This window comes from Abramis brama (genome assembly GCF_963993115.1).
Source record: "Abramis brama genome assembly, chromosome: 11".
Taxonomy (NCBI): Eukaryota; Metazoa; Chordata; class Actinopteri; order Cypriniformes; family Leuciscidae; genus Abramis; species Abramis brama.
The window spans coordinates 17,029,149-17,054,887 of record NC_139973.1 but is presented as its reverse complement, the minus strand read 5'-3'; the positions used below and the strand labels follow the sequence as shown (position 1 = coordinate 17,054,887).

At 36.8% G+C, this 25,739-nt stretch overlaps 1 protein-coding gene and 1 long non-coding RNA gene across 2 annotated transcripts; one reads left to right on the top strand and one right to left on the bottom strand.

The window, feature by feature from the left end:
* Positions 1-5,759: 5,759 nt before the first annotated feature.
* Positions 5,760-23,942, bottom strand: LOC311092853. The gene is made up of 4 exons (XR_014608321.1): positions 23,808-23,942; positions 11,888-14,778; positions 6,708-6,748; positions 5,760-6,412 (listed from the first exon to the last, which is right to left on the bottom strand). It is a non-coding gene; the product is annotated as an uncharacterized lncRNA (long non-coding RNA).
* ptmaa (prothymosin alpha a) lies at positions 20,665-24,749 on the top strand. The gene is made up of 5 exons (XM_084129838.1): positions 20,665-20,862; positions 23,263-23,331; positions 23,445-23,535; positions 23,676-23,749; positions 23,852-24,749. The coding sequence occupies exons 1-5, from the start codon at positions 20,818-20,820 to the stop codon at positions 23,888-23,890; spliced, it is 318 nt and encodes a 105-aa protein (XP_083985964.1). The 5' UTR covers positions 20,665-20,817; the 3' UTR covers positions 23,891-24,749.
* The last annotated feature ends 990 nt before the right edge of the window (positions 24,750-25,739 follow it).

Genomic DNA, 25,739 nt, shown 5'->3' with positions numbered 1-25,739 from the left:
TGGTCAGCAGTGTTAACTCAATCGCTGAACTCACTTTTGTTAACCAGAGCAGAAAAACGCTGTGATGTGCTGAGCCTTCCTCCTCTCACTCCATCACAGGTTGAGTGGTGTTTATTTAGGGGGGTTGCGTTGAGGTTAATGGATCCAAATAGCCTTTTCCACATCTCAATGTTGTATCGGGTTTCATACTTTTCATAGTTCAATGTCATCACAGAACATATGTCAGAATAAGGAATATTACAGATCTCACCACTAGGTGATGTCAGAGCACTTGAAATAGGAATCTGGTTACTATGTGATTCTATCTAGGCTATCCTGCTACCTTTGCTGTCATGTGTTTCGGAAAGTAGACAGCCTGTCTTACCACAGCCAGTTCACCCTGCCCTATTCCCATACATAACTTGAGCGGACATCAAATACAGGAGCGCCATGCAGCCTCGGCAGCACCTGAAGCGCAGGGAGTCTGGCTTTATTTGTCTATGGTTCAAGTAAAGGTCATTAAGCAATGCAGGCCTTTGATACTTCAGTAGATGTAATTTCTGGTTTGTATGAGGTCAGTCAGCCCTGTAGATGAACAAATATGACCAGTCATTCTGGGAAGGTGGGTAAGGTGGCATCTGACCCGATCACTGTGGAAAAATAGTCAGAAATAGGGGTACAGTAGGAGTCCATTTCTGTCCCCCAAGGCATCTACACTAACGTACCCCATAGGGCTTATTATTGGATCTCGAGGTACATATATGTACCTTTTTGAGGGTCAAAAAACATTAAAAGTTACATATATGTACCGTTTCTTTTAAAGGTTAAGGTACAATCTTGTACCCTTGAGGGTACAGCCCCAGTGACAAGCCATTGTACCCCTAAAGGTTTTGTACCCCTAAACCCTTTATTTTCTGAGAGTGTAGGTTTCTGTGATGTTTAAGGCTTGAGGGAGAGAATCTTTCATCGTGACAGTTATGTCCACACAAAGGCACCATCGACTCAGTCCCTGGGGACCTCTTACATGTTGACATGCCTTAACTCCTTTCAAGTGCAGAGATACGTGTTAAGACAAGGCCCACAGTGGTTTGCAGCATTCCTTTAGCATAAGTAAGACATATACATCAGTTTAAAATAAAAAGAACATGTTTCTGCTGCTCTTGACAAGCCTTTAATCGAGGTAAGTATGATTAGATGCATGCTTTTCTGGTCAAGTAGCCTACTTTATTTAAAAATCTATATTTTTCAAGGTAAAAAGTTGAATTATTAAATTATATATTTATATATTAAGTTTTTCTTTTCAAGAATTTGATTCTTTTAAGAAGGCTTTTTTTCTTCAGTATGACATTAGGACAGTTGTATCGCCCTGACATGTTTTGTCTTGTCTATGATGCACAATTCATTTTAATACACAAATAAAAACATGCTGTTCATTGAAGAGTATTTAAGTCGTTTAAGTGTGAATTTCAGTTTAAAAAGTTTAGGGTCGGTAAGATTTTTTCATGTTTTTGATAGAAGTCTCTTGCTCACAAAGGCTATATTATTAGATCACATATACAGTGAAAACATTAATATTGTGAAATATTATTACAGTTTAAAATAATTGTTTTCTCTTTGAATATATTTTTAAAATGTAATTTATTCCTATGATGGCAAAGCTGCTTTTTCAGAAGCCATTACTCCGGTCTTCAGTGTCACATGATCATCATTCTATGTTAATGTAACAATCACCAGTGAGAGTTTCCGGGATAACCATCAGAGGGCACTCCAACCCGGACAATCACCACACATCCACAAACTACATTTCCCATAATCCTTTGCCCAGACTAATCAGCCATGATCACATTCACCTGTATGTCATTACCTTGTTTAGCTCACCCCATATAAGCCTGGTTTTCACATTCATTCCCTGCGAAGTCTTGTTAGTTGTTTACACTGCATCTCTGAGCAATTCCACTGTTTTCTATGTTCCTGGTTCTTGATATCTGCCTGTGTCCTGGTTTTCCCGTTCTGGATTTGTTTGTTTGATTGGACTGATTTACTGTGCTCTGACCTCTTGCCTGTTTTCGACCACGATTGTGGATTACCCTTTAAATAAACTGCATTTGGATCCTCAACCTTCTTGTCTCAGAGCAGTGCGTGACTGTTGATTTGCTGATCAAGAAACATTATTCTTATTAATTATTCATGTCAATGTTAAAAATGGTTGTGCTGTTTATTATTTTGGTGGAAACCATGATTTTTTTTTTTTCAGGATTCTTTGATGAATTGAAAGTTTTAAAGACATAATTTATTTGAAATATAAATATTTTATAACATTATCGTCACTTTTGATCAATTTGATGCGTTCTTGCTAAATAAAAGTATATAAAAGAGAAACTAGCCTATGTAAAAGAGAAAACAGTTATCCAATTGTAGATGGCCGAAATACTCCAAAAAACACAATTTCACCACAAATATCCTTAGAAAAACAGTTTTTTAAATTTTTTTATTCCTAACATCTTTATTGAGTTTTTGTGAGAATAGAGTTACTGCAGTTTTGTCAGTCTCACCTGGTGTTTTTAATCTACACTTTAACTTACCAGTTATACTATGCTGCTGGGTCAAAAGGCCTCTTCTTCACTGTTTGTTTGTATTTGGGGAAGTGAGTTGTTTTTGTAAGTCCCCACTGGGACTGGGTTATACCTTTAGAGGTTGTGTTCCTTTCAAACCATGAAAGGCATGCAGAGAAATCAGTACATTTGGTCTACTGCTGAATTACTAAATTTCTAAAGGATGCTTATATTGTGCTAAAACATAGTTTTTTTTTTAATAAGAAAGTTTTTTGGGGGGGTTATATGAATGTTAGAGGAACATTCCATTCTATCATTTTGAAAATGTTATGTAAACATTATTTCTGAATGTTTTCTGGACGTTCAAAAAGAATGTTTTTTCTTTTCCCCATGGGAACATTGCTTTTATTCTTCCATCCATTTTCCACCACTCTAGAGGTTGCTGGAGCCTATCACATCATCTCGGGCCACAGACGGGGGGAAACACCCAGGCCAGTCAATCACAGGGCTTAGACACAGACAGTTTACTATCACCAATTTACCTATGCATGCTGCATGTCCTTGAATTGAGGGGGAAACTGAAGTACCTGAAGGAAACCCACACTGACACATGGAAACTCTGCACATAAAGGCCTTTTGGCTCAGCCGGGACTCTTCTTGCTGTGAGGTGACAGTGCTATAACCCACTGAGCCACTGTGCTGCGATGTCATACCTTCCAGTCAACATATGTATTTCCATACCATGCATGAAATATTTGAATATACAGAATATATATTTGGATATAAAAACAACAGAAAAAGACTTTAATGCCGGGGACACACTTAACGACTGTAAGGCCGATTATGAATGTAATTTGACACTTATGACTGATCATGCCCAAACACGCCATGTCAGAGACAGTTGCATTCAGTCTGTGTTCACAGTCGGGGTTTAAAATCTGCTGCAGTCGTTGGAAACAGTCTGTAAGTGTGTTCAGTTCAGTCTTAGAATGTTTCAGCTAGTCGTTAAGTGTGTCCCTGGCTCCTTTGTTCTTAACGATTCCATGTTTTGGACTGTACTTCCCAGAGACTCTTACACAGTTTAATTTAGTTATTAATATTAACTATTAATAACATTATAAGAACGTTCCATGAACATTATTAAGAACATTGTGACATCCTTATTTACATAACTTTTAATGAACATTCGTGAAAATTATGGGAACATTCCCTGTTAACTGGGATGTTGCACACCACTAAAGCGCTTGTTTTACCTCATGAATTACCTCTAATAGTGAGGGAACCACATAACAATTTAGAGCTGTTAAATGTTCCATTATGATTCATTAACTGGAAGCTGGCTGGATGGATTTTTTTTTTAGGAGATATCATCAGCTCTGTTATCTCCAATGTTCCTGTTTTCCCATAAAGCATGGGACTAATGGACCCACGTGAGTCCCAATACACATTTACTGTGACTATATCATCAAAATCATCTCAGAAAGCCATCTAAGTATATTGATGCATTTGGTGATGTTATGAGTCTGTGGGGAAACTGGTCTGACTTGAAACACAATGCACTATTCTGCACTGAATGTAACCTAATCTTATTTCTTAAAGTAGTAGGCCTATATAGGAGTAATGTAAAATGTTAAATTCTGATCAAACAGTTTATTTGTATTATTTGTTTCTAATCCCCTTAAAACAATTCCTAAAAATCGTAAAAGAGCCTTGGTGACGGTGAAACATATGAGATGGGAGGGAAAATCACATTTCTTTCTTTCTTTTTTTTCTTTTTTCTGTTTTGCATTCTGACGAGAAACTTTGTATTGGTGATGAAAAAATATGAGATGGGGTTTCAGTGCTTTTGCATTCCCCCGCCAAACTTTGCATTTGCTCTTAGAACACAAACTTTCTCAGGGGAATGCAAAACTTATTAGAGAACGCAAAAGCATTAAAATATTTTTTTTTTTTCATCACCAAAATTGGATTTGTGTTCATCAATCATGGGGATAGTTGTCACACTTTAGTTTGTATGCAGTTTAATGTAAAAAAAGAAAAAGAAAAAAGGCTTTATTAATATACAGCCTAAAATTAATTCTCATTTAAAATTAAGTAAAATTTCAACAGAAACAGCAGCTTGTGGGGGAAGCTATTTATCAAATGGTACTTCTTAAAATACACTAATCTTCAAAAATTCGGGTTGGTAAGAATTTTTATGTTTTTGAAACTTTTGCTCACCAATACTGTATTTATTTTAACACAAATACAATAAAACAGTAATGTAAAATGTATTCTAATATAAAAAATGTCATTGGGCCTATAATTTTAAATAACTGTTTTCTGTTTTATATTTTAAAATGTAATTTAGCAGATTTTTTAGCATCGTTACTCCAGTTTTCAGTCACATGATCCTTCAGAAGATCCTTCAGGCTTTCCTGTAGCTCAAACAATAGAGTGTTGGTGTTTGCAACACCAGGTCATGGGTTTGATTCCCAAGGAAAGCAAGAATTGATAAGAATGTAAATGTGTACCTTGGAACACAATGTAAGTCGCTTTGGATAAAAGCGTCTGCCAAATACATAAAAATGTAAAAAAAAAAAAAAAAGTAAAAATCATTCTAATAAGCTGATTTGCTGCTCGTCAAATATTTCTCATTATTATCAATGTTGAAAACAATTGTGCTGCTTAATATTTTTATGGGGACAGTGATTTTTTTATATTTTAAAATTCTTAAAAAATAAAATAATAATGTTTAAATTAATTATTTGAAATATGATATTTGCCTATTATATTTTAATGAGCCATTTCAGAGTATTAAGTGTATTCATTTTCATTTCTCAGATATATTAGTTTCAACGGAAGTTTATCCTTGCTTCTTGGTAAATATACTTTCTCCTCTCTCGAATGTGGCTGTTAGGTCAGATCCACAAAGGACAATTCAGTTTCCCTTCAAATGAACAAATACTAAAACACAGGAACAATGTTCTAGTCATGTACCAGAGAGAAGGAAGTGAGGAAAACAAAGCACCTTTATCTGTTCCAAATGAGCAGCCCTCCCACTGAAACTGGCTCTGAGCTCACTGCGTTGCCTTACATCATCTATGTGTGTGATGTCACATTAGATGCATGACCTCAGGCTAAAACGAATGACCTGATCCACTCACAGAATAATCAGTATGTTTTGGATCACATAGTTTTCATCACAATAAACTTTATGCAGTCAAAAACACAACGCACACATACATCTCGATTTTGCATTTAAAATATTTCGATTTATAATCCAGCATGTTTGCAGTTTAGAGTTCATACATTTATAGGGAATTAAATAATGTGCAATCTGTTTTGGTATTGCAGCTTTGGCCTGAAATGCCCTCATTCGCTGCACTAAAAATAAAAGCATGCAGTGAGGTCTGAGCCCAGCAAGTGTGTGTGATTTAGGGGCACTGCATGAGTTAGTCAACCTGTCAGTGAAGCTGTGATCACACTGATTTAGAGAAGCTCCGTTGTCAGGCTGGAAATAAACTCTGACCCTCTTGTCGTGTGGCAAGCTACCGCTTCTAGAAGTCTACCGTTTTTCTTAACTCTTATTCTTCTGTGGGCAGTGTTAGCCAGTCAATATGCTGGAGCGTCATGTGATGTGTTGAAGGGAAAGAGGATTACGGCACCAGATTTTCCTCTGTCATTCCACTTTTCCGGTGTCCTTGGTGAATTCTGTCTTGCTTGAAATATGCCCAGGGGCCCATCAGGCTTTGTTAAGAAGCTACAGCTGCTGATATGGATAAGCTGTAATCCAATTCTCAGGTCTTAGCACTCATACAGGGTCAGGTGAGACCCCCCAAGACTCCCAGAACTGTCCTATTATAATAGCACTGATGAGGTAATCGAAGATAAATTTAGAGCTGAATGATTTGGTGGGTGAGAGTAGAAGAGATGAGAGAAAAAAAGAGAGAGGGAGATATTTAGAAACAATTAGAGAGGACCACCATCAAAGTAATGTTTTTGTGGTATCTGCAAATCTGATAAATGAATGCTTATGTTTTGTCAGTATTCCATCTGATATGGATCTGTTGCTATTAGAATACTTAAAATCCAGTTGTTCCTGAATTTGAACTGAATATAAATTGCATGGTAAAATTCAGATTTGAAATGAATGGGATTGTTCACCCCCAAAAAATGTTGTCATCATTTGCTCACCCTCATGTCGTTCCACACCTGTATGTATGACTTTCTTTATTCTGTGGAACATAAAAGAAGATATTGTGAGAAATGTGTTTTTTTTTTTTTGTTTTTTTTTTTGTACAATGGAAGTCAATGGTAACCAAAACTGTTAGGTTTCTTCAAAATATATTCTTGTGTGTTCCACAGAAGAAAGAAATTCACACAGGTTTGTAACAACATGAGGGACGTGATGACAACATTTTAATTCTGGGGTGAACTATTTATTTATTTATTTATTTATGAAGTTTATGAAGTTTAAAGGTTTTATATGCCTTACAGACAATAAGGGTAAGGGTGGAGAAAATTGCCATTATCTGTTAAATTTCTTTGAATTTTAATTCAGTAAATTCCACTTCGAATTCCATTTCAACTTCCTGTGATGCAGAATCTATTCATTTTAAGTTTCAACTCATGAACTGAAAGGGAGCCGATTCTTAAATTCTGAATGTAGCCCATATGCCTATACCTCCTTTACCAACCATTACTTCTAGACATCCATTTTATGCTCTGACTAACATGTAATCTGACTTTTATAATTACTGAAATATTTGTCAAACATATCAGCTGATCACATCTACTCGGAGAGTATACTGTTCGACATGGACACTATTGTGATGAAGCTGTTGACGGTTACTGTGGCAGCAGTCAGCATCATTTCCCTACAGAACAACAGTACTATCCTCCTCCTGGGCCGCCTTATACCATCATTAGTGCTGGAAATTGTAAAGCATGATGTAATACAGGCTAATACACAACCCATTTTGTTGTGCTAATGTACAAACGGTTGGAGTACACTCAGATGATGGATGAACAGGATTCTAATTCATATTAAAATCTGACTCCCTTCTCCTTTGTGCTTTTAACATCTACAAGCAGTGTCAATCTGTGTGACATCTTAAATAAAAATGTACACCATAGTGCTTGTATCATCCCAACAAAATATATATGATCTAAGAATGTTTATATAACATTCCTATTTAGTTATGAAAGCATTATTTCTTGAATGTTCTCTGAATGTTCAAAATAGTTTTTTTAAACGTTTTAAAAATGTTTTTTTAGTAATGTGACCGTTAAGGCTGTTTTGCAGACATTATGGGAACGTTACTGTTGAATGTTCTCTGAACTTTCTGAAACAAGTAGTATTTTTTATTTTTATTTTTAAAGTTAGACGGATGTCCAAGTAAAATGTCCAAGTAAAAAGACCTGAGTGAACGTTCTAATAACGTTACTGGAACGTTTGCTTATAACTTTGAGAGAACCTTGTCAGAACGTTAGCCAAAGTTCCGTGAACGTTCCTTGTTAGCCGAGATGTGATTCCCTTTGTGAGGGGAGATCATGTTAAATGTACAGTGAGGAAAATAAGTATTTGAACACCCTGCTATTTTGCAAGTTCACCCACTTAGAAATCATGGAGGGGTCTGAAATTGTCATCGTAGGTGCATGTCCACTGTGAGAGACATAATCCAGAAATCACAATATATGATTTTTTAACTATTTATTTGTATGATACAGCTGCAAATAAGTATTTGAACACCTGAGAAAATCAATGTTAATATTTGGTACAGTAGCCTTTGTTTGCAATTACAGAGGTCAAATGTTTCCTGTAGTTTTTCACCAGGTTTGCACACACTACAGGAGGGATTTTGGCCCACTCCTCCACACAGATCTTCTCTAGATCAGTCAGGTTTCTGGGCTGTCGCTGAGAAACACGGAGTTTGAGCTCCCTCCAAAGATTCTCTATTGGGTTTAGGTCTGGAGACTGGCTAGGCCACACCAGAACCTTGATATGCTTCTTACAGAGCCACTCCTTGGTTATCCTGGCTGTGTGCTTCAGGTCATTGTCATGTTGGAAGACCCAGCCTCGACCCATCTTCAATGCTCTAACTGAGGGAAGGAGGTTGTTCCCCAAAATCTCGCAATACATGGCCCCGGTCATCCTCTCCTTAATACAGTGCAGTCCCCCTGTCCCATGTGCAGAAAAACACCCCCAAAGCATGATGCTACCACCCCATGCTTCACAGTAGGGATGGTGTTCTTGGGATGGTACTCATCATTCTTCTGGATCATCCAAATGGTCATTGGCAAACTTAAGACGGGCCTTGACATGTGCTGGTTTAAGCAGGGGAACCTTCCGTGCCATGCATGATTTCAAACCATGACGTCTTAGTGTATTACCAACAGTAACCTTGGAAACGGTGGTCCCAGCTCTTTTCAGGTCATTGACCAGCTCCTCCCGTGTAGTTCTGGGCTGATTTCTCACCTTTCTTAGGATCATTGAGACCCCACGAGGTGAGATCTTGCATGGAGCCCCAGTCCGAGGGAGATTGACAGTCATGTTTAGCTTCTTCCATTTTCTAATGATTGCTCCAACAGTGGACCTTTTTTCACCAAGCTGCTTGGCAATTTCCCCGTAGCCCTTTCCAGCCTTGTGGAGGTGTACAATTTTGTCTCTAGTGTCTTTGGACAGCTCTTTGGTCTTGGCCATGTTAGTAGTTGGATTCTTACTGATTGTATGGGGTGGACAGGTGTCTTTATGCAGCTAACGACCTCAAACAGGTGCATCTAATTTAGGATAATAAATGGAGTGGAGGTGGACATTTTAAAGGCAGACTAACAGGTCTTTGAGGGTCAGAATTCTAGCTGATAGACAGGTGTTCAAATACTTATTTGCAGCTGTATCATACAAATAAATAGTTAAAAAATCATATATTGTGATTTCTGGGTTTTTTTTATAGATTATGTCTCTCACAGTGGACATGCACCTACGATGACAATTTCAGAACCCTCCATGATTTCCAAGTGGGAGAACTTGCAAAATAGCAGGGTGTTCAAATACTTATTTTCCTCACTGTATGTGAGAACATGCCTTCATGTTCTGCAAGCTCCACTGCTTCCGCCACTCAAGCGGCATAGCTATTCTTTTTTTTTTTTTCTGGCTGACTAGCTACATGCTGTTAGGTTAAGTGCAATCTGTTGTTTGCTCACACTCCTCTCAGGGTCAGAAGAGCGCAGCCCTGTTAGTATCACTTCACATAACTGCTCAGACACGCCATCAAACATGTAGCCTGTAGTGCAAACATGTGGTGGATCCCCTCTAGAGAGAATGCCTGCTCAGAGCAAGTGTGTACAAGTGATTGTGTTCACAGGACTGATTTTCTTGCACCTTGTTCCGGGAGTTACCAAGGAGACGAGCAGCTAGTGTTCGCAGACGTTCAGATCATGCTGCTATCATCACCCACACATCATATATGAAACTGTTAACTGTTCATTGAGACTTATGAGATTTATTTATTTTAATGATTCATTTGCTTACAGTATTGACCTATTTGTTCAATAATCATCATAATCTCCAATCGTATTACCTATCTGATCTTGATAAAAGTATACAAGTGTAGCCCAATGAAGTAATACCAGGCTTTTTACCTCTTTTTGACCCTGAAAAATTAATTCAATTGCTGTAACCCAATAGGTTGATTCTGTATTTTTAAGGGTTGCACTTTATTTTACAGTCCTGTTCCTCATGCACATACTATGTACTTATTATAGTTTTTACAATACTGGGTAAACCTAACATTAACCCATGTAGTTACCTTATATTAACCAGTACTTTCTTAGGTATGTACACTGTAAGTACATGTAAGTGTGCGTACTGCAAAATAAGGTGCAACCTTATTAAGTAATATATTTGATTTAAATGTTAGCACAAAAAGTATTTTTAGGTTATTAGACAAAATATTTTAGCTGTAGCATAAATAAAAATGCTTATTTGGCATATTTTATGTCAAAATAAAATAATTTGAGAGAGTGATTTTCTTTAGTGATTTGATTTTCACTTTTACATCAATATGTCCCATTTCTTTAGGTTATTATTATTTTTGTTGTTTTTTTGTTTCATGATTTCTTTCACAATGTGGAGTTAGAGGCAATGCACTGATGGAAGTGTGTGTGTGTGTGTGTGTGTGTGTGTGTGTGTGTGTGTGAGTGAGTGTGTGTGTGTGTGAGAGAGAGAGAGAGAGAGAGAGAGAGAGAGAGAGAGAGAGAGAGAGAAGGTTACTCTGGCCTATTGCCAGGTTTCTCAGCTGAGAGCTATTATAATGGGAGTGAAAGACTTGGAAATAAATGAGGATGTAACTGGGAATCACAGAGGCTTTGCAACATGTTTTTCCCACTATCCACTGATCTTTCTCAGATGTGTCCTATAAGACAGCAGGTCAGCTGTGTGTCACTGTGTGAATTTGATGGGGAAAAAAATATAAGAGGGATAGAAAAAGGCACAAGTGCAATTTTGGTTGCCAATAGATATTGTGACAGATTATTGTTTTTTTTAATAAAGTTCTTTAGTTTTGCATGTTATACAGTATTCAAGCCCCATTGCAAATCAGGTTTATTGACAACATTTACAGACTTCCAGCTGTTTGCAATGAACAAATCATACAAAAGAAATTGAAATAGCTCAACACAACAAATGTTTCAAGTGGTTTCCCCAAATTCAACTGAAAATGCAACTTTTAATCACATCTGGATACTATAGTTTATGTGACAATAATTTTATACAGTACATCACATTTATTTATAATAAAGTGAGTTTGTAACCAACCTCATGTTTCATGATGAAATATAAGTAACTACTGCTGCTAGATTATCAGGTTTTGATTAATGTGGTAAATACATTTTTTTCATATAGCTGTTCATTCATTTTTTTATTTATTATCAAAAGTTATAAAAAGCTTCAAATTTCAATCCGATGTCATTGTTCAGTCTCCTCCGTTCACATTTCACACACAGACTAGTAATTTTGGCATTTGTACTTTTACACAGGCAGTCATATTTAAATAGATCTTTTAAAAAATCATAACAAATATTTAATTAAATGTGCCGTATATTTTATGGATACATTTTAACCACACCCTTTAAACAAGCTCTGTCTAACAGTATTTTGTCTCTTTTTTTTTAGATGCATTATACTGAAATGTGTATGAAACCAGAGATGCCACATGATATGGATACAAAACGCTTAATATGTTTCAGTCATATGCATCTAATACGCCTTGTGGTTCTTTTTTTAATCAGCAGAAATCAAATTAAAACCAGATACAACATCATTAGTGCACTGCTGATTTAGATAGAATGAATGACTGCTGTGAAAGTTCACTTACCATGGCTCAAATAGCTGGGAACAGTCTGAAAATGATGTAGTGGGATTGCTGTTCATCATAACTTGTACGATGAAGACTCTTCCTCTGAAGCCAGAATGTGAGCTCTGCAGCTTTATAGGTCTTAACTGCACATCAGTGCCACCTAGGCTTTAACACAAGTATCTGGTTGGTTCTTGCTGTGGAGGAGGGGCTCCCGGACCATGTGAAAGTCTCACACTTTGTATTTAAATTAAATATTAATAATTTAACATTGAATATGAATGGTTTTATAGTTCGTCTCCATATTAAATCATTTACATTAATGTCTAATTAAAATTTACATTCAAATTTTAAATATGCTGTGTGCTAAACTTTGATGAAGAGTACATAAATAGTAACATTTATGGTAGGTGTCAGTGGTGGAATTGCAACACGAGCACTAAAGCTGAAGAAATTGCTGTATTTCAAAGAACCACCGGCCCAATTTTCATGTTCAAGAGTCAGATGACAGGCTCGACTACAACAAACCAAATGCTTCAATTAAATCCAGCACAGAAGGTGCAAACTCTTCGCCAATCAGATTGCCAAACTCCAGCGCTCAGATAAGAAAAGTCTGCCAGCAAATGACAGGCTTACTGTGGCTGTTTTGCAGTCATGCAAAGCAACAGAAAGGAAGGAAGTGAGACTCACATCTACCAATAAAGATTCATCTAGTAACTGCCCACGGATTGTAAACTAAAACCACCGATGTTCCCATTACCTGCTTAGAGGTGATAATACTTTGGGCTTGAAAAACAAGCGAGGTAAGAGGTGTTCGTTAAAATAGACCCTTTTCTTTTATATTCAGGGTAATGATTAGTTTAAGAATAATCCAGATTCAGTCAAAACAAACATTAAGCTGGTAATATCATGAATAAACTGCCGGAATAAGCCTTTGACATACTCAATTACGCGTAAAAAGCACTGAGACGCATCACAGAGCTCAGGGTCATGGGGTCACATGCTGCATGCATCAGCTTCATCGATTTCTGCCTCATCGACTGCTGTCTCCTGGACAGAATTCCTCTTTTGTGCCTTAGTGACATTGAGCCACCCAGAGGCAAAGAGTAGCTTAATGTCATGTCGTTTTCACCTCCATTTTTGGCCAAAAAAATAAAATGCTGATATTAGATCTGCAAGGCTTGGTTTCCAAATGTTCTAAAGAGGTATTTTTTGTAATGAATGAAGAGAAGAAAAGAAGAGTTTAGAGCAAGAACACCTAGCATGTTGCTCTTAATTAAAGTATGGGCCTCATTCTTTATCCCAGCTGTGGGAAAACTCTGGGACCAGCTGCTGCAGGACGAGTGAAGGCTATATTTAAATAAAAATGAAAAATGAGAGAGGGGAAAACGCTGCGGGCTGAGCGTCTGCAGTCCTGCCCCTACTACATTAGGAAAGCGGAAGACGAGAAACAAGGAAGAATCCCAGATCAAACGAACTCTTCCCTTCGAAACCCACAAGGGTTTGAGGAAGCACCGCATACATAAACAAAGATCACATTTTACTAAATGTAATTTTATGGAAACTTTTGTTGCGCTACTGTTACCCTTGGGAACAAAACCTCACGTTACATGTTATGTTAATGACATACAGTGAAACATTACACCTGACACAACACTTTTTTCTTCTTCTTTTTTTTTTTTTGCAGAAAAGCCTGGCCCTGAACAATAACATTGAAATGTGTAGATGGACACCAAATGAACAGACAAACAAATGAAATAGTTCGTACCTTAATACACAGTTGACTTTGATTATTATTTGATTGATTACTTTTATCTTTTACATATAGTTTATGGTCACAACATTAGCAATCAAGTGAAGCATTGTACAATTTAAAGACAGTTCACTCAAAAAGGAAAATACTCACTCACACCTCTTGTGAAATGCAGGACGTCTAGACTGAGAAATGTTTTTTTTTCCAGCAGCCATCAGAATGTTAAATGGGTCAAACATTGATTCATTGACCCTGACATCACCCTGATATTACTCGAAACTCCTCACCACCATACAGACGTCCTATACATTCATATTCCACACCGCAGGCATTGTAGACCTGTACAGATTTTACACAACTATACTATATTGCACTACTATATATTGTACTGTTTTTTCTTCTTATGTATTTATTAATACTTTATTTCATTGTACAGTGTGCATATGACAATAAAGGATTTGAACTGACTTTTTTATTGCATTATTTTAGAGTCATGTGTGTTACTGATAGTGTTTTGCGTTTAAGTGTATGACCCTGTACACCATAAGAGTATTGAATTTCTGGCAAACACATCTGCCAGTTTTTTGTTGTTGTTTTTTAACCATAATTTAATGGGATAGATAGATAGATAGATAGATAGATAGATAGATAGATAGATAGATAGATAGATAGATAGATATGAATAGAATTAAGATGAATAGTTACTATACTATACTATACTATACTATACTATACTATACTATACTATACTACATATAACTATTCATCCATGATGGTAAAATAAAAATACAGAATTAACATAATTCAATTACTCTCCTACATAATTTGTGCTGCTAGATGACCTAAACAGCCAGGGCTGTAATAAACAGTGGGTGACCATGTTTCAGTCCCAAGGCCATTAGTGAATTCTTAACCGCAATAAGATTTTGTAAGTAAACAGGACCATCCAAGAGACCAGGGCGAGTAGGGCTCAGGGCCCCTGGGACTGCAAGATCACGTGACCAGCCATACCAGACGGCAGTAAAGCAGGGGATTTCCAGATTGGTTATTATTGTTGCAGACAGGAAAAGACTCCATTTAGATGCCAGAGATCACCGAGAAAGCCCTCTCACAATTTGTCGTATGGAGAGGCTTTATAGCAAAGGTAATGGAGAAAGATCTGCAAGAGAGAGAGAGAGATGAGGAGAAGATGTGAGAGGGGGAGATGGAGCAGGATTGTTTCACAGCACCGGATGGTGGTGACAAACATTTCACAGATCTTCATCATTGATGAGAATTTTGACAGATGCAAATGTACAATATTGGATTAGTGAACAGTAAATTCTGTTTCACTTTATTTTGATGGTCCCTTTAACACATTCTGTTAACTATAAGTAACGTTGCACCTACATGTCTACTAACTCTCATTACAGTGTTAGTAGAGTATTAGTAGACTTGTAGGGTTTGGGTTAGAATAAGTTGACATGTATATTTGCAAATTTACTTAGGCTATAGTCAGTAGAATGCCTGTTGGAGGACCATCACAATAAAGAGTTAGCAGATATTAAGCAGGGAGTCTACTAATACTCTAATGAGAGCTAGTTGACATGTTATAAAGTTACTTATAGTCAACAGAATGTTAAAAAGGGACCATCAATATAAAGTGTTACCGTAAATTCTATGTATTTAATAATGTGTAACTAACAAATCCTATAATCGTATAGTGAGAAATATTTTTTTTCTGAATGATCACAACATTCTGCAGTTCTGCTGGGAGTGATTGATTTTCTTAAAAAAATGTAGTGCCTTTCCCATAACACAAGGGGGAGAACTTTCATTTTCAATTTTTGTTAAAAAAGTCGAAATACAATCTTGAGAATAAACTCATTACATTTCGAGAATAAAGTCATTGTGTTTCGAGAAAAAACTCGTTAAATTTCGAGAAAAAAGTCGAAATACAATCTTGAGAATAAACTCATTACATTTCGAGAATAAAGTCGTTGTGTTTCGAGAAAAAACTCGTTAAATTTCAAGAAAAAAAACTCGAAATACAATCTTGAGAATAAACTCATTAAATTTCGAGAATAAAGTTGTTGTGTTTCGAGAAAAAAAATCTTTAAATTTCGAGAAAAAAGTCGAAATAATCGTGAGAATAAACTCATTAAATTTCGAGAATAAAGTCGTGTTTCGAGAAAAAAAGTCGAAATGAAATGTAGAGAATAACGCATTCGATCAGTGTTCATTGCATAGCCTACTGATAGAGGACATGGCAGAGTTGGATCACTTAGTCAAGCTATATTTTAGACTTTCTTTCAGTAACAAAGAAATACTATGTTGGACAAAAGCGAGCACATCGCGCAAATTGGACTGATTTTTTTTTCTAAAAAGACCTAGCCACTTGCAAATTCTCTTTAAAGTTCGTATGCTAATTATTATTCTGTCATAATTAGCTAAAGTTGATAGTATTTCTTTGTTACTGAAAGAAAGTCTAAAATATAGCTTGACTAAGTGATCCAACTCTGCCATGTCCTCTATGATCGAATGCGTCATTCTCTACATTTCATTTCGACTTTTTTTCTCGAAACACAACGATTTATTCTCGAAATTTTATGACTTTATTCTCACGATTATTACGACTTTTTTCTCGAAATTTAACAAGTTTTTTTCTCGAAACACAACGACTTTATTCTCGAAATTTAATGAGTTTATTCTCAAGATTGTATTTCGAGTTTTTTCCCCTCGAAATTTAACGAGTTTTTTCTCGAAACACAATGACTTTATTTTCAAAATGTAATGAGTTTATTCTCAAGATTGTATTTCGACTTTTTTCTCGAAATTTAACAAGTTTTTTCTCGAAACACAACGACTTTATTCTCGAAATGTAATGAGTTTATTCTCAAGATTGTATTTCGACTTTTTTCTCGAAATTGAACGAGTTTTTTCTCGAAACACAACGACTTTATTCTCGATATTTAATGAGTTTATTTTCAAGATTGTATTTCGACTTTTTTTCTCGAAATTTAACGAGTTTAATTTCGCATTATAACGACTTTAATCTCGAGATGGTTTTATTTTTTTATTATTGCTTGGCCCTAATCCTCTTCCGTATTAAGAAGACCTGGAGTCAGAGTATGGACAAATAAACTTCTGCTCGCTAAACAAAAATCATATTTTACTATGCGATATTTATTTTACTAAATTATTTTTAAATAATCAATGGCTTGTTCGCACTAGCAAAATTTTATAAATATGCTTAATATGTATAAGTATGCTTGCAAAATAATATTAATATTTTTACAAAATATAGTGTAAGAGACATATTCCTATGGTGGGCCTCAGCCTCTGGGCCTACAAAATTTTGCATCCCAGATAGATTGATGGATGTAATTTGACACCATCAAACCGATTGCTTCAATCTCAGAAGGAGTAGACAATATCTAACATTTGTTTTTTGTTTTTTTGTAATGACAGATTACAGATGCATGAGACATATTATAGATGCATGAGACGGTGGTAGTGCTGTTCTGATGGTTGCAGGTTTAATTCCAAGCAGCAGTGACCCAGGAACTGGTGTGTTAGTGAGATCACAATTCTGCTCTATCATCATCATTTTGCCTTTGAGCGAGGCACTTAACTTCAGTTTGATCCATATATGCAATTACTGTAGCTAATGTAAATAGCTTTGGATGAAAGACATAGAGTACAGGGCTCTAATAAGAATAGTGAAATGAAAGCAGTGGTGTGAAGTATTTGATTAAAATTAATTAGTTACTGCTTAAGAATCTTTTTGGCTACTTTATAGTTTTACTGAGTATCAAATTAGCAACTTTTACTCTCTACTTGACTACATTTTTGAATAAGTATCCTATATTTACTCTTTACTCCAAAACATTTGTGATGATTAATGCAAATTATGCGTTACATTTTGCATGGCACCTAACTTTTTCTGCAGCAGTTTATTTCTGCTATAAAGAAGCGATATCGCCATCTACAGGGCATTGAAGATACTATATCTTGTGAGTTTGCCCTTACTCACCCAAACTTGTCACAAAGGTTACTTCACATGAATGTGAGTAGGGTAGGCTAGTTGCTGAATAGCATGTGTTTGATTTATGAGACGAGGGCATGACTGCAACCGGTAATGAGACTGAACTCCGCGTTATCCCTGGTTTCTGCTCGTACTTTGTAACCATGGCGACAGACGTGGACAACTGTGTTACGTCTAGCGGCATGCTAACGCTGTTGTTTTTTCGTTCAAACATTATGGACCATGGCAAGCAGACTTTGGGACAAAAGGAGAACTAAAACGAGGATCAATATCAGCGTGGCGTTTTTGAGATGCCAAGAGCTTCATGTCCGCGACTAACTTCGACTTGACAAAGACGCTGCTCTTGCATGTACTTTATTAGACAGTTGAGCAAATGTACATAAAACTAATCAATGTTATATAGCTCAACATGATGAAATGTTAGAATATGATCAGTATGTTATTCTAATGTTGATCTAGCATACTGCTAGTCTCATACAGACAACAAACTAACACATAGAATAACATTATAATTTTAAACACCCTCAAATGCAGTTTAGTGTGATAGTGTAGACCAAGTGAAACAGCGCTGCATTAGGCTACCTCACAAGTTTAATTCGTCTAATAAACTGACCTGTGTGAGTATTGATTCAGCACTTGTGGGTATTTCGGTAGAATTAAATGTCCTTATTCCTTTATATCCGCGGCCCGCGGGACTCGCGTGTGGCGCTGATATCTGTCTCTCATTAGCAATCGCGCCCTGCTTCATACCACAGTCATGTTGAACACATCAATGTATTCACTCATCCATAAACATTATTAGATCCTTCGGCATGACGGCAAGTTCCATAATTCCGCTTATGCGTCATCAACCTACACCTTTGTTATTGTAAGAGGTTAGAGCCCCCTAGCGGCGAAAAAAAATACATATTGTAGCTTTTCCTGAGACTAAAGTGTTTGAAGACGTTTTAGAGGCTGTTGTGTCAACCTTGATTTATTGGAATTTTGAGGTTTTGAGTTTTATTTTGATTTTTTAAAAATAAACCCGATTTCTCTCCTTACAAATCAACTTATTCTTATTTAAGGTTCTTGTTTTCACTTCATGTCTCAAAGGTGTTGAGGACTAGTGCATATTTGAGCCCACATTCAAAATACTAAAATTATAGGAAAATTTAAATACTAAACTGTTCAAATCAGATTCTCATATGGCCCGGTTTCACATTTTCTAATTTTAAGATATGTCAGTGCAATTTGCTTTCAGTTAAAACAGCTCAAACATACATTTTAGTCTGGGACTAGCTTAAGCGTTGTCAGTGAAACTTGGGGCAAGACTTTACTAAAGTCATATTAGAACTGGTGACTTGTAACTTGTAATGGAGTCATTTTCGCTATAAGGTATACTTTGCTCAAGTATGGTTTTCAGGTAGGCTACTAGTCACACCTCTGAATTAAAATTATAACGGTGGGCTAAAGTTACATTTCCAAAATGATTAATAAATTATTACGTAAATAAATATAAACAAACAAACTTTATTGTAAAAAAAAAAAAAAACTTCTATTTTCAACCTTTTTACTCTTCTAGGCTACTTCTCTAGCTTGCTCTCACTTTAATTGCCATTGCAGCACTGGGACTATTGTTAGCTCAAGCGGGATAAATAGCCTGTGATGTTTCTCATTTGGAAGTCTCTTTGAATAAAAGCGTAAGCTAAATTATTAGAAATGTGACAATGAATAATCTGTTTGTAACTGCCCCACATTTGAAAATTTAATCCTGAACGTGTATTTGCTAACACCTTTTATCTGTCCTAGACATGGAACGGGAGAAATAAAAGGGAAAATACAGTTCCAGTTCCATGTTTTCTTTAGCACCTTAAACTAGGTACTTCCGTTGATTGACGTTGGTACCAACCAATCAGCCTTCGCAAAGCGTCAAGTCTGTGTTCGTTCGGCCCAATCAGCCAATAAGGAGACTTTAAGACGCCATACGGTATTTCAATCGGCCATGTTGGTGAGGTACAGAGGTACACCATTACATTTTCCCTGCAGCGTGCAGATTTTAAATTGCTTGAAATGTGAAAACATCACTAGTAATGTTTATAAAGCGCTTAGTTTGATGATCATATCCGTTATCCTTCACTAGCCCACCAAATAATCCGTGTTTGCCAATAAGAACAAGATCTCGGTCAAGCATCTTACAAAAAAATCGCGAATATGTTTGTTGTCTTACTCTAATAGCTAGAACTGGCAGCATATTAGCCTATTTGGCGTTCTTCCTTCCTATGTTATATCTCAATAACTGATCTCATACACCACCCAGGATGATATTTTTACATACCCAGTGTAAAGATCGGTGAAGGGGCGGGGATTGAAACTGTCACTCAAATATTGAGCAGGTTTCGCCAGTGGGGCGTCCACTAACTGCCGCAATATTATATTCATTGAGCGTGACCTTTCTTTTAGATAGAGCAAAGGTTTATGCGCGACCAAAAAATAAATAAGATGACTTTAGCTAAGCAGTACTCTTAAACTCAATGCTTGCATACCAATTAGATGTGAATATCACTGCTGGATAGTTTACACGACACCTTTGAAAGAAATTGACAAAATATTTTATGGCGAAATTATGACACGAGTAACGATGTGATCAGTGGTTATGTAATGACATGTAAATGTCACCATATGGAGAGAGACAAAAACATTACAAAAATGTAAACTCAAGACTTGGTCGGCTCTCTGTGAGTAAAAATAAGTGTTTGAAACAATATGGACCATTTTAGATTTAAGGGCAGTATTAATGTCTTACATACATTTTTTTTTTTTTTTTTAACAGTGATGAGCCCATCTAGGCCAATCCATCAAGGGGAGATGAGATTGACCAGGATAGTATGGATCGACAGTTATTCCACACATTAATGAGTCAGAGGTTGGTTTGGAGGCGGAGTTTGACTTTGTAGAAATACTGTCTATTGTTCCATCTTGACCAATCAGAAGAGCGGACTTTTTCCTCACTGGCCAATCACCGAAAATCGCCCGCCTCCAAACTCCGCCTAGTCTTCTATATTAACAGCTCTACCGCCTGTGTGAGCTCGCTACAGACGCTTAATAGTCTTTTTTTTTAATTATACACATCTCGTATTTCTCTTTATATTATTTTGTTCCGAGACCCCATTATATTCTTAATATTTAGGAAAAATGGCTGACACAAAAGTCGATACCAGCTCGGAAGTCTCCGCCAAGGTAATGTAACTTAAGTTATACCCTGATTTATAGAGATGCTTCGTTTTTACTCATTTGAATAAACGGGTTTTTATAAAATATGAATTTTGGTATGGAAATCAGGATACAGGACACTGTTTGTACATTTTGCCAGTGTTTTGACCGCTCACTGACACTTTGAGGACTTCGTGGATTGTAAAACGTTAGGTGCTCTGAAGTTGGGATTCTTTACGGAGACATTTGCAACTAAAAGGCTTTTTGTTCGGATTCTGCGCGGGTTCTTTGTTTATGCAGGCGGTTTTTCGGTTCCTCTTTGAAAAACATAGTGAGAGAGATGGACGCAGATCATCGTAAGCACTATCTGTACACTGCTTATATGGTTTGTTGCACAAGTTTCTTTATTACCTCGTGTAGACTCAATAACTGAAGGTGCCTCGTACAGTCCGCGAGAGCGAGACGCGGTGATTCGTCAGCGAGCAGCCCGATCTGTCACACAAGTTACACTGCAGCCCTCACGATTCATGATGCCACTGTGAATAAAGCGCGTTTTCTATGATGTCTGAACGTGTCTACTTTATGTTTGACAAATGTTACAAGTGTTATGACAAAGAATTTGATCTGAGAATACCTTGTTAACATCAGAGCAAACCTGTCTCAGATTTACGGGGACTTTACCGAGCGTTAGGTCGCGTTGCTTTTTAAGTTCTGTCAAGTTCGGGTTGTAATTCGCTTTTTTGTTGTGAAATTGAGAGTTCATCATACATTATTGTTCAAATTACTTAAGCTATGAGTTTTATTGGGCTATGGTTTACCTGCCCGTTACTTTACACAGAAGTGTCAGGATGGGTGATCATTTCTCAGATGAAAGAAAAAAGGTCTCTCTTTCAGTGCACGGAAAAACGGTTTATAGTCAAATATTCAATGACTTTTATGGTCGATGTCAGTTTGTGTGTAAACTTGTCCCGCGAAACCCCGCTGCGGATGCTGCAGTCAGGCTGACTGAATGAGTTCATATTGCAGCGCGCGGTGCCGCGGTCAGCTCAGGAGGTGAGCGCGAAACCCGAAGTTAAGGGACATCCGTACAGGCAGCTGCTCTATTATTTCATTGTTTATAAATGTAGACATGTACTATACATACGTATTTGAGGGTAGTTTCTCGCTGTTATTCTACCGTTTCATGCACGAGCGCCGCGTTTTTAAGGCGCAGTGGCTCCGTTCAACTTTTAAAAACGTATCTCGTTCTGTTCCGTTCCGTTGCGCTCCGTCTGGCTGCTTGTGCGCGTGAGTGCGTGTGCTGTGTGAACGGCCCCGTACAGTGTACCAACCTAAACGATCGTTTTCCGCCGGACTTGTCAAGCGTGTTGTGCTCAATCTCTGCCGATGTCATATAAGGATCGCTGGACTGTCTGTGGGCACAACATTTCTGACCCGTTTGTCCTTTGTTAGGATTTTTTTTTTTTTTTTTACGTCCTGGTCTTGATAAGCCTGCGTTTCTTAAGTTTGCCTATGAAAAACGGAGATGATTTCCGCTTCAGGCTATAAGGTCAAAGCTCACGCTGTTTGTTTGATCGATATATGGGTCAGTACTCAGTATTATGCTGTAGATAATGGCATATGTTCATTATTCATGTATGGCTCATTGACGCTCAGTGGTGGTACAAAGCGGCAAGTAATGGTGACGGTGTGAGAAGGCGTTGCAGGCGTGATAGACGCTAACCGGCTTAAAAGCTGATGATTATGACCTACATTTATTAATACGAGCGAGCTGCTGCATGGAAGCACATCCTGTGGTATTCAGAGAGATGAAAAGTCTGCATTTTTAAGCGAACAAGATGCAGTGTGTTAAATCATTTGATAAATAAAACGGCTTCTCTTGCTAATAATGGTCATTCTCGAGGGAGCAACTATATAGTGCTCGAAAAACGAATTGTTAAAGGCTCAAATGCACAACGCTATTGTTCCCCCCGTCTTTTTCGCTTTCTCTCTCTCTCTCTCTATCTCTTTCTCTCACTCACTCTCTTTCTCTGAGGCTTATCGGTCCTGCCTCCCTTTGGTCAAGTTCGCGCTCTTATTGGCTGAGTTAAAATATTCACTAATTGTAATCTGGGGGTTGTAGTTTTTTAACGGGCGTGTCTTTATCAAGAGCAATGAGGTGGATTATAAACTGAACTACAGCGCGTATTGGCGGTAACGCCATCGACGTATCAAATTACAACACCTCAATATGGTCTTTAAACCAGGCGGGGATGGAAGAGACAGGCATCCAATGAATAAAGAGTGTGGAAGTGTCGCGTTTCAAATGTGAAATGAAAGCACGTTCCACGAATAAGAGAGGATTTAAATTCGGCGCTGGTCTAGTTGGATTTCCTAGATAAGTAGGCTAACTAAAGCAATTACAGATAATTTGTTTTCTTCATTTAGGACCTTAAAGAAAAGAAACAGGTTGAGGAGGCAGAAAATGGAAAGGATGTCCCTGCAAATGGAAAGGCTGTAAGTTTCCGCAACTTACTTTATTTCAGTACTGCTTGTCAAATTTATCAAATTACCTTAGGTATTACCAATGATAACTCATACGTTTTTTTTGTTTTGTTTTTGTTTTTTAGGAAAATGAGGAGAATGGTGATCCAGAAAATGAAGTAGATGAGGAAGATGATGATGTGGCTGAAGAAGAGGATGAGGAAGATGATGTAGAAGGTAAGGCCTTAAGTATGCAGGTAAACTAATTGAATAAGAGTGGTGAGAATGATGTAGACATGCTGCTTTAGCTCCACTTATGCATTGACAACCAACGCATATAAACAAAGTTGCTTTACTAAGAATTAACTACATTATAGGTGATGATGATGATGAAGATGATGAGGCTGAGGGTGGCACAGGAAAAAGAGCAGCTGAGGATGACGAAGATGAGGTAAGTTTGCACTTCATGTCATTGAAACCCTCAAATAAGAAAAGTTTATAAATCTGACCTCATAACTGCAGTGTTTTAACTCTGTCTGGCCACCCTTTTCAGGATGATGTTGAACCTAAGAAGCAAAAGACTGATGTGTAAGAAGCTTCTCTGCTGGAAATCGTCTCATCCCTCCTTTCCTGAACTTGTCCACTGGGGGAGGCAACAAAAAACAAAACATGGTCATCATCAAGTAGAGTCCAGCATCCGTGTACACACACCAAACTGCAGATTTTGTAGAAACAACCAAGACTTCAAAGTTCTACCTTCTTACAAAATACTTTAAAAGGAAAAATTTGTTTGTATTTTTATTTACATTTTATATTTTTGTACATATTGTTAGGAGGTCAGCCATTTTTGACAGTGATCTCTGGTTACCAAACGGTGCTTTGAAGTTGATGCTTCTCTATGAAATAGATTTTACTTGTGGTTTGACCATGTCATGTTATCTCAAATGAAACTTGTAAAAGTACAAAGCAAAAAAAGACGAAAAATGACAGAAAAAACATTTTTTAAAAAAACATTAATTCAAAGCATTCCAGTAACTTTGTGTATGTACATCAGTTGTATCATACGTAGTTGGACTGTATGAGAGGGCAAGGCCAGAAGAAAAGATTTTTCTTCTTTTCTTTCTTGTCCATTTAATTGCTATCTATTTGTGGCCTGTTTGATGTATGTGTGAAATTTGTTGTGCGACAATAAACCGAAATTTATTTTGTGAGTTCTTTTTTTTTATTTTTTATTTTTATTCCTTTCATGACTTTTCATTATTATTTTTTTAATGTTGGAGCTGTATGGGCAAGAATAATTGAACCAGCATTATCTTCAGATGCAGTTCATGTTTTTCATCAGCCTGTCAAAAGTAAATGTACATCAATGTAAATTATTCAGGCCTTTAAGACTCCAAGATCTGGTATAAATTATATTATGTTAAATAAAATTGACTGTGTGAATTCTTTCATTTATATTCACATTTCTTTAGGCCACGTTGTATATACTGTGTGTGTGTGTGTGTGTGGTGGTAAACCCTGCGTTGTGGGGACAAAATGTCGCCACAAAGATGGGAATATACAAAATCCTTGTCCTTGTGGGGACATTTTTTGGACCCCAAAACAGCTTATAAATCATACTAAGTGATGTTTAAAAAAAATAAATAATTAAATGTAAAAATGCAGAAAGTTTTCTGTGATGGGTAAGTTTATGGTGAGGAGATAGAATATACAGTTAGTGCAGTATAAAAATCATTATGTCTATGAAATGTCCTCATAAAACATGAAAACCCAATGTGTGTGTGTTATAACATGTACATCAATTTTATTCAGGTTTATTTGGAAATTATTCAAGATAATTGATGACTTCATTTGAAAAGTAAAGTTAACATGAAAGTAGTGGTCAAATGCCACTACCACCTTAAACTCTTAAGTTTAGATATTCCATAAAGAAGGCAAGTTTGTAAGACAAGTGTTTTGTGTAGCATTTATCAATGAGGGTTTTATAGTACAGATTATCAAAATCACAAAGTCCTCTTAGAAAAGAAATGGCAAGCTCGAGAGATATTGAACTTTGAAATTTAAATATTGAAAGCTATTTTTAGCTACTGACTGAATATAGTGATTTTAACCACTGTTTCATGAGGTGATCACAACTGAAAATATAAGTTATGAAAGATAATGTGTAAAGTTCAGAGATTTGCTGTCAAAATAGACATGTCTTTTAGTTTTAAAGCCTAAAAGTAATTAGTATTTCATTATTTGCATTTAGGTAGCTGTTAGAAGCCTGAAGAAGAAAAAAAAACCGTCACACTTTGGAAAATATGCACAAAACCGAAAGCTAACAGTGCTAGAACTGGAGATAGTGAAAGTTGTTTCAGTTTTGGTGGTTTTTCTCTCAGACTCCCAGAAAGAAGAGTTGATATTTCATAACTGTTAGAGCTAGAACTGTCAATCATGAG

What these genes read in the sequence shown, in the direction of transcription:
- ptmaa (XM_084129838.1), top strand. Translation starts at nt 20,818, where the DNA reads ATGGCTGACACAAAAGTCGATACCAGCTCGGAAGTCTCCGCCAAG. An exon ending in GCTCGGAAGTCTCCGCCAAG is followed by an intron (nt 20,863 to 23,262) that starts GTAATGTAACTT and finishes TTCTTCATTTAG; the next exon opens with GACCTTAAAGAAAAGAAACA. An exon ending in TGAGGAAGATGATGTAGAAG is followed by an intron (nt 23,536 to 23,675) that starts GTAAGGCCTTAA and finishes ACTACATTATAG; the next exon opens with GTGATGATGATGATGAAGAT.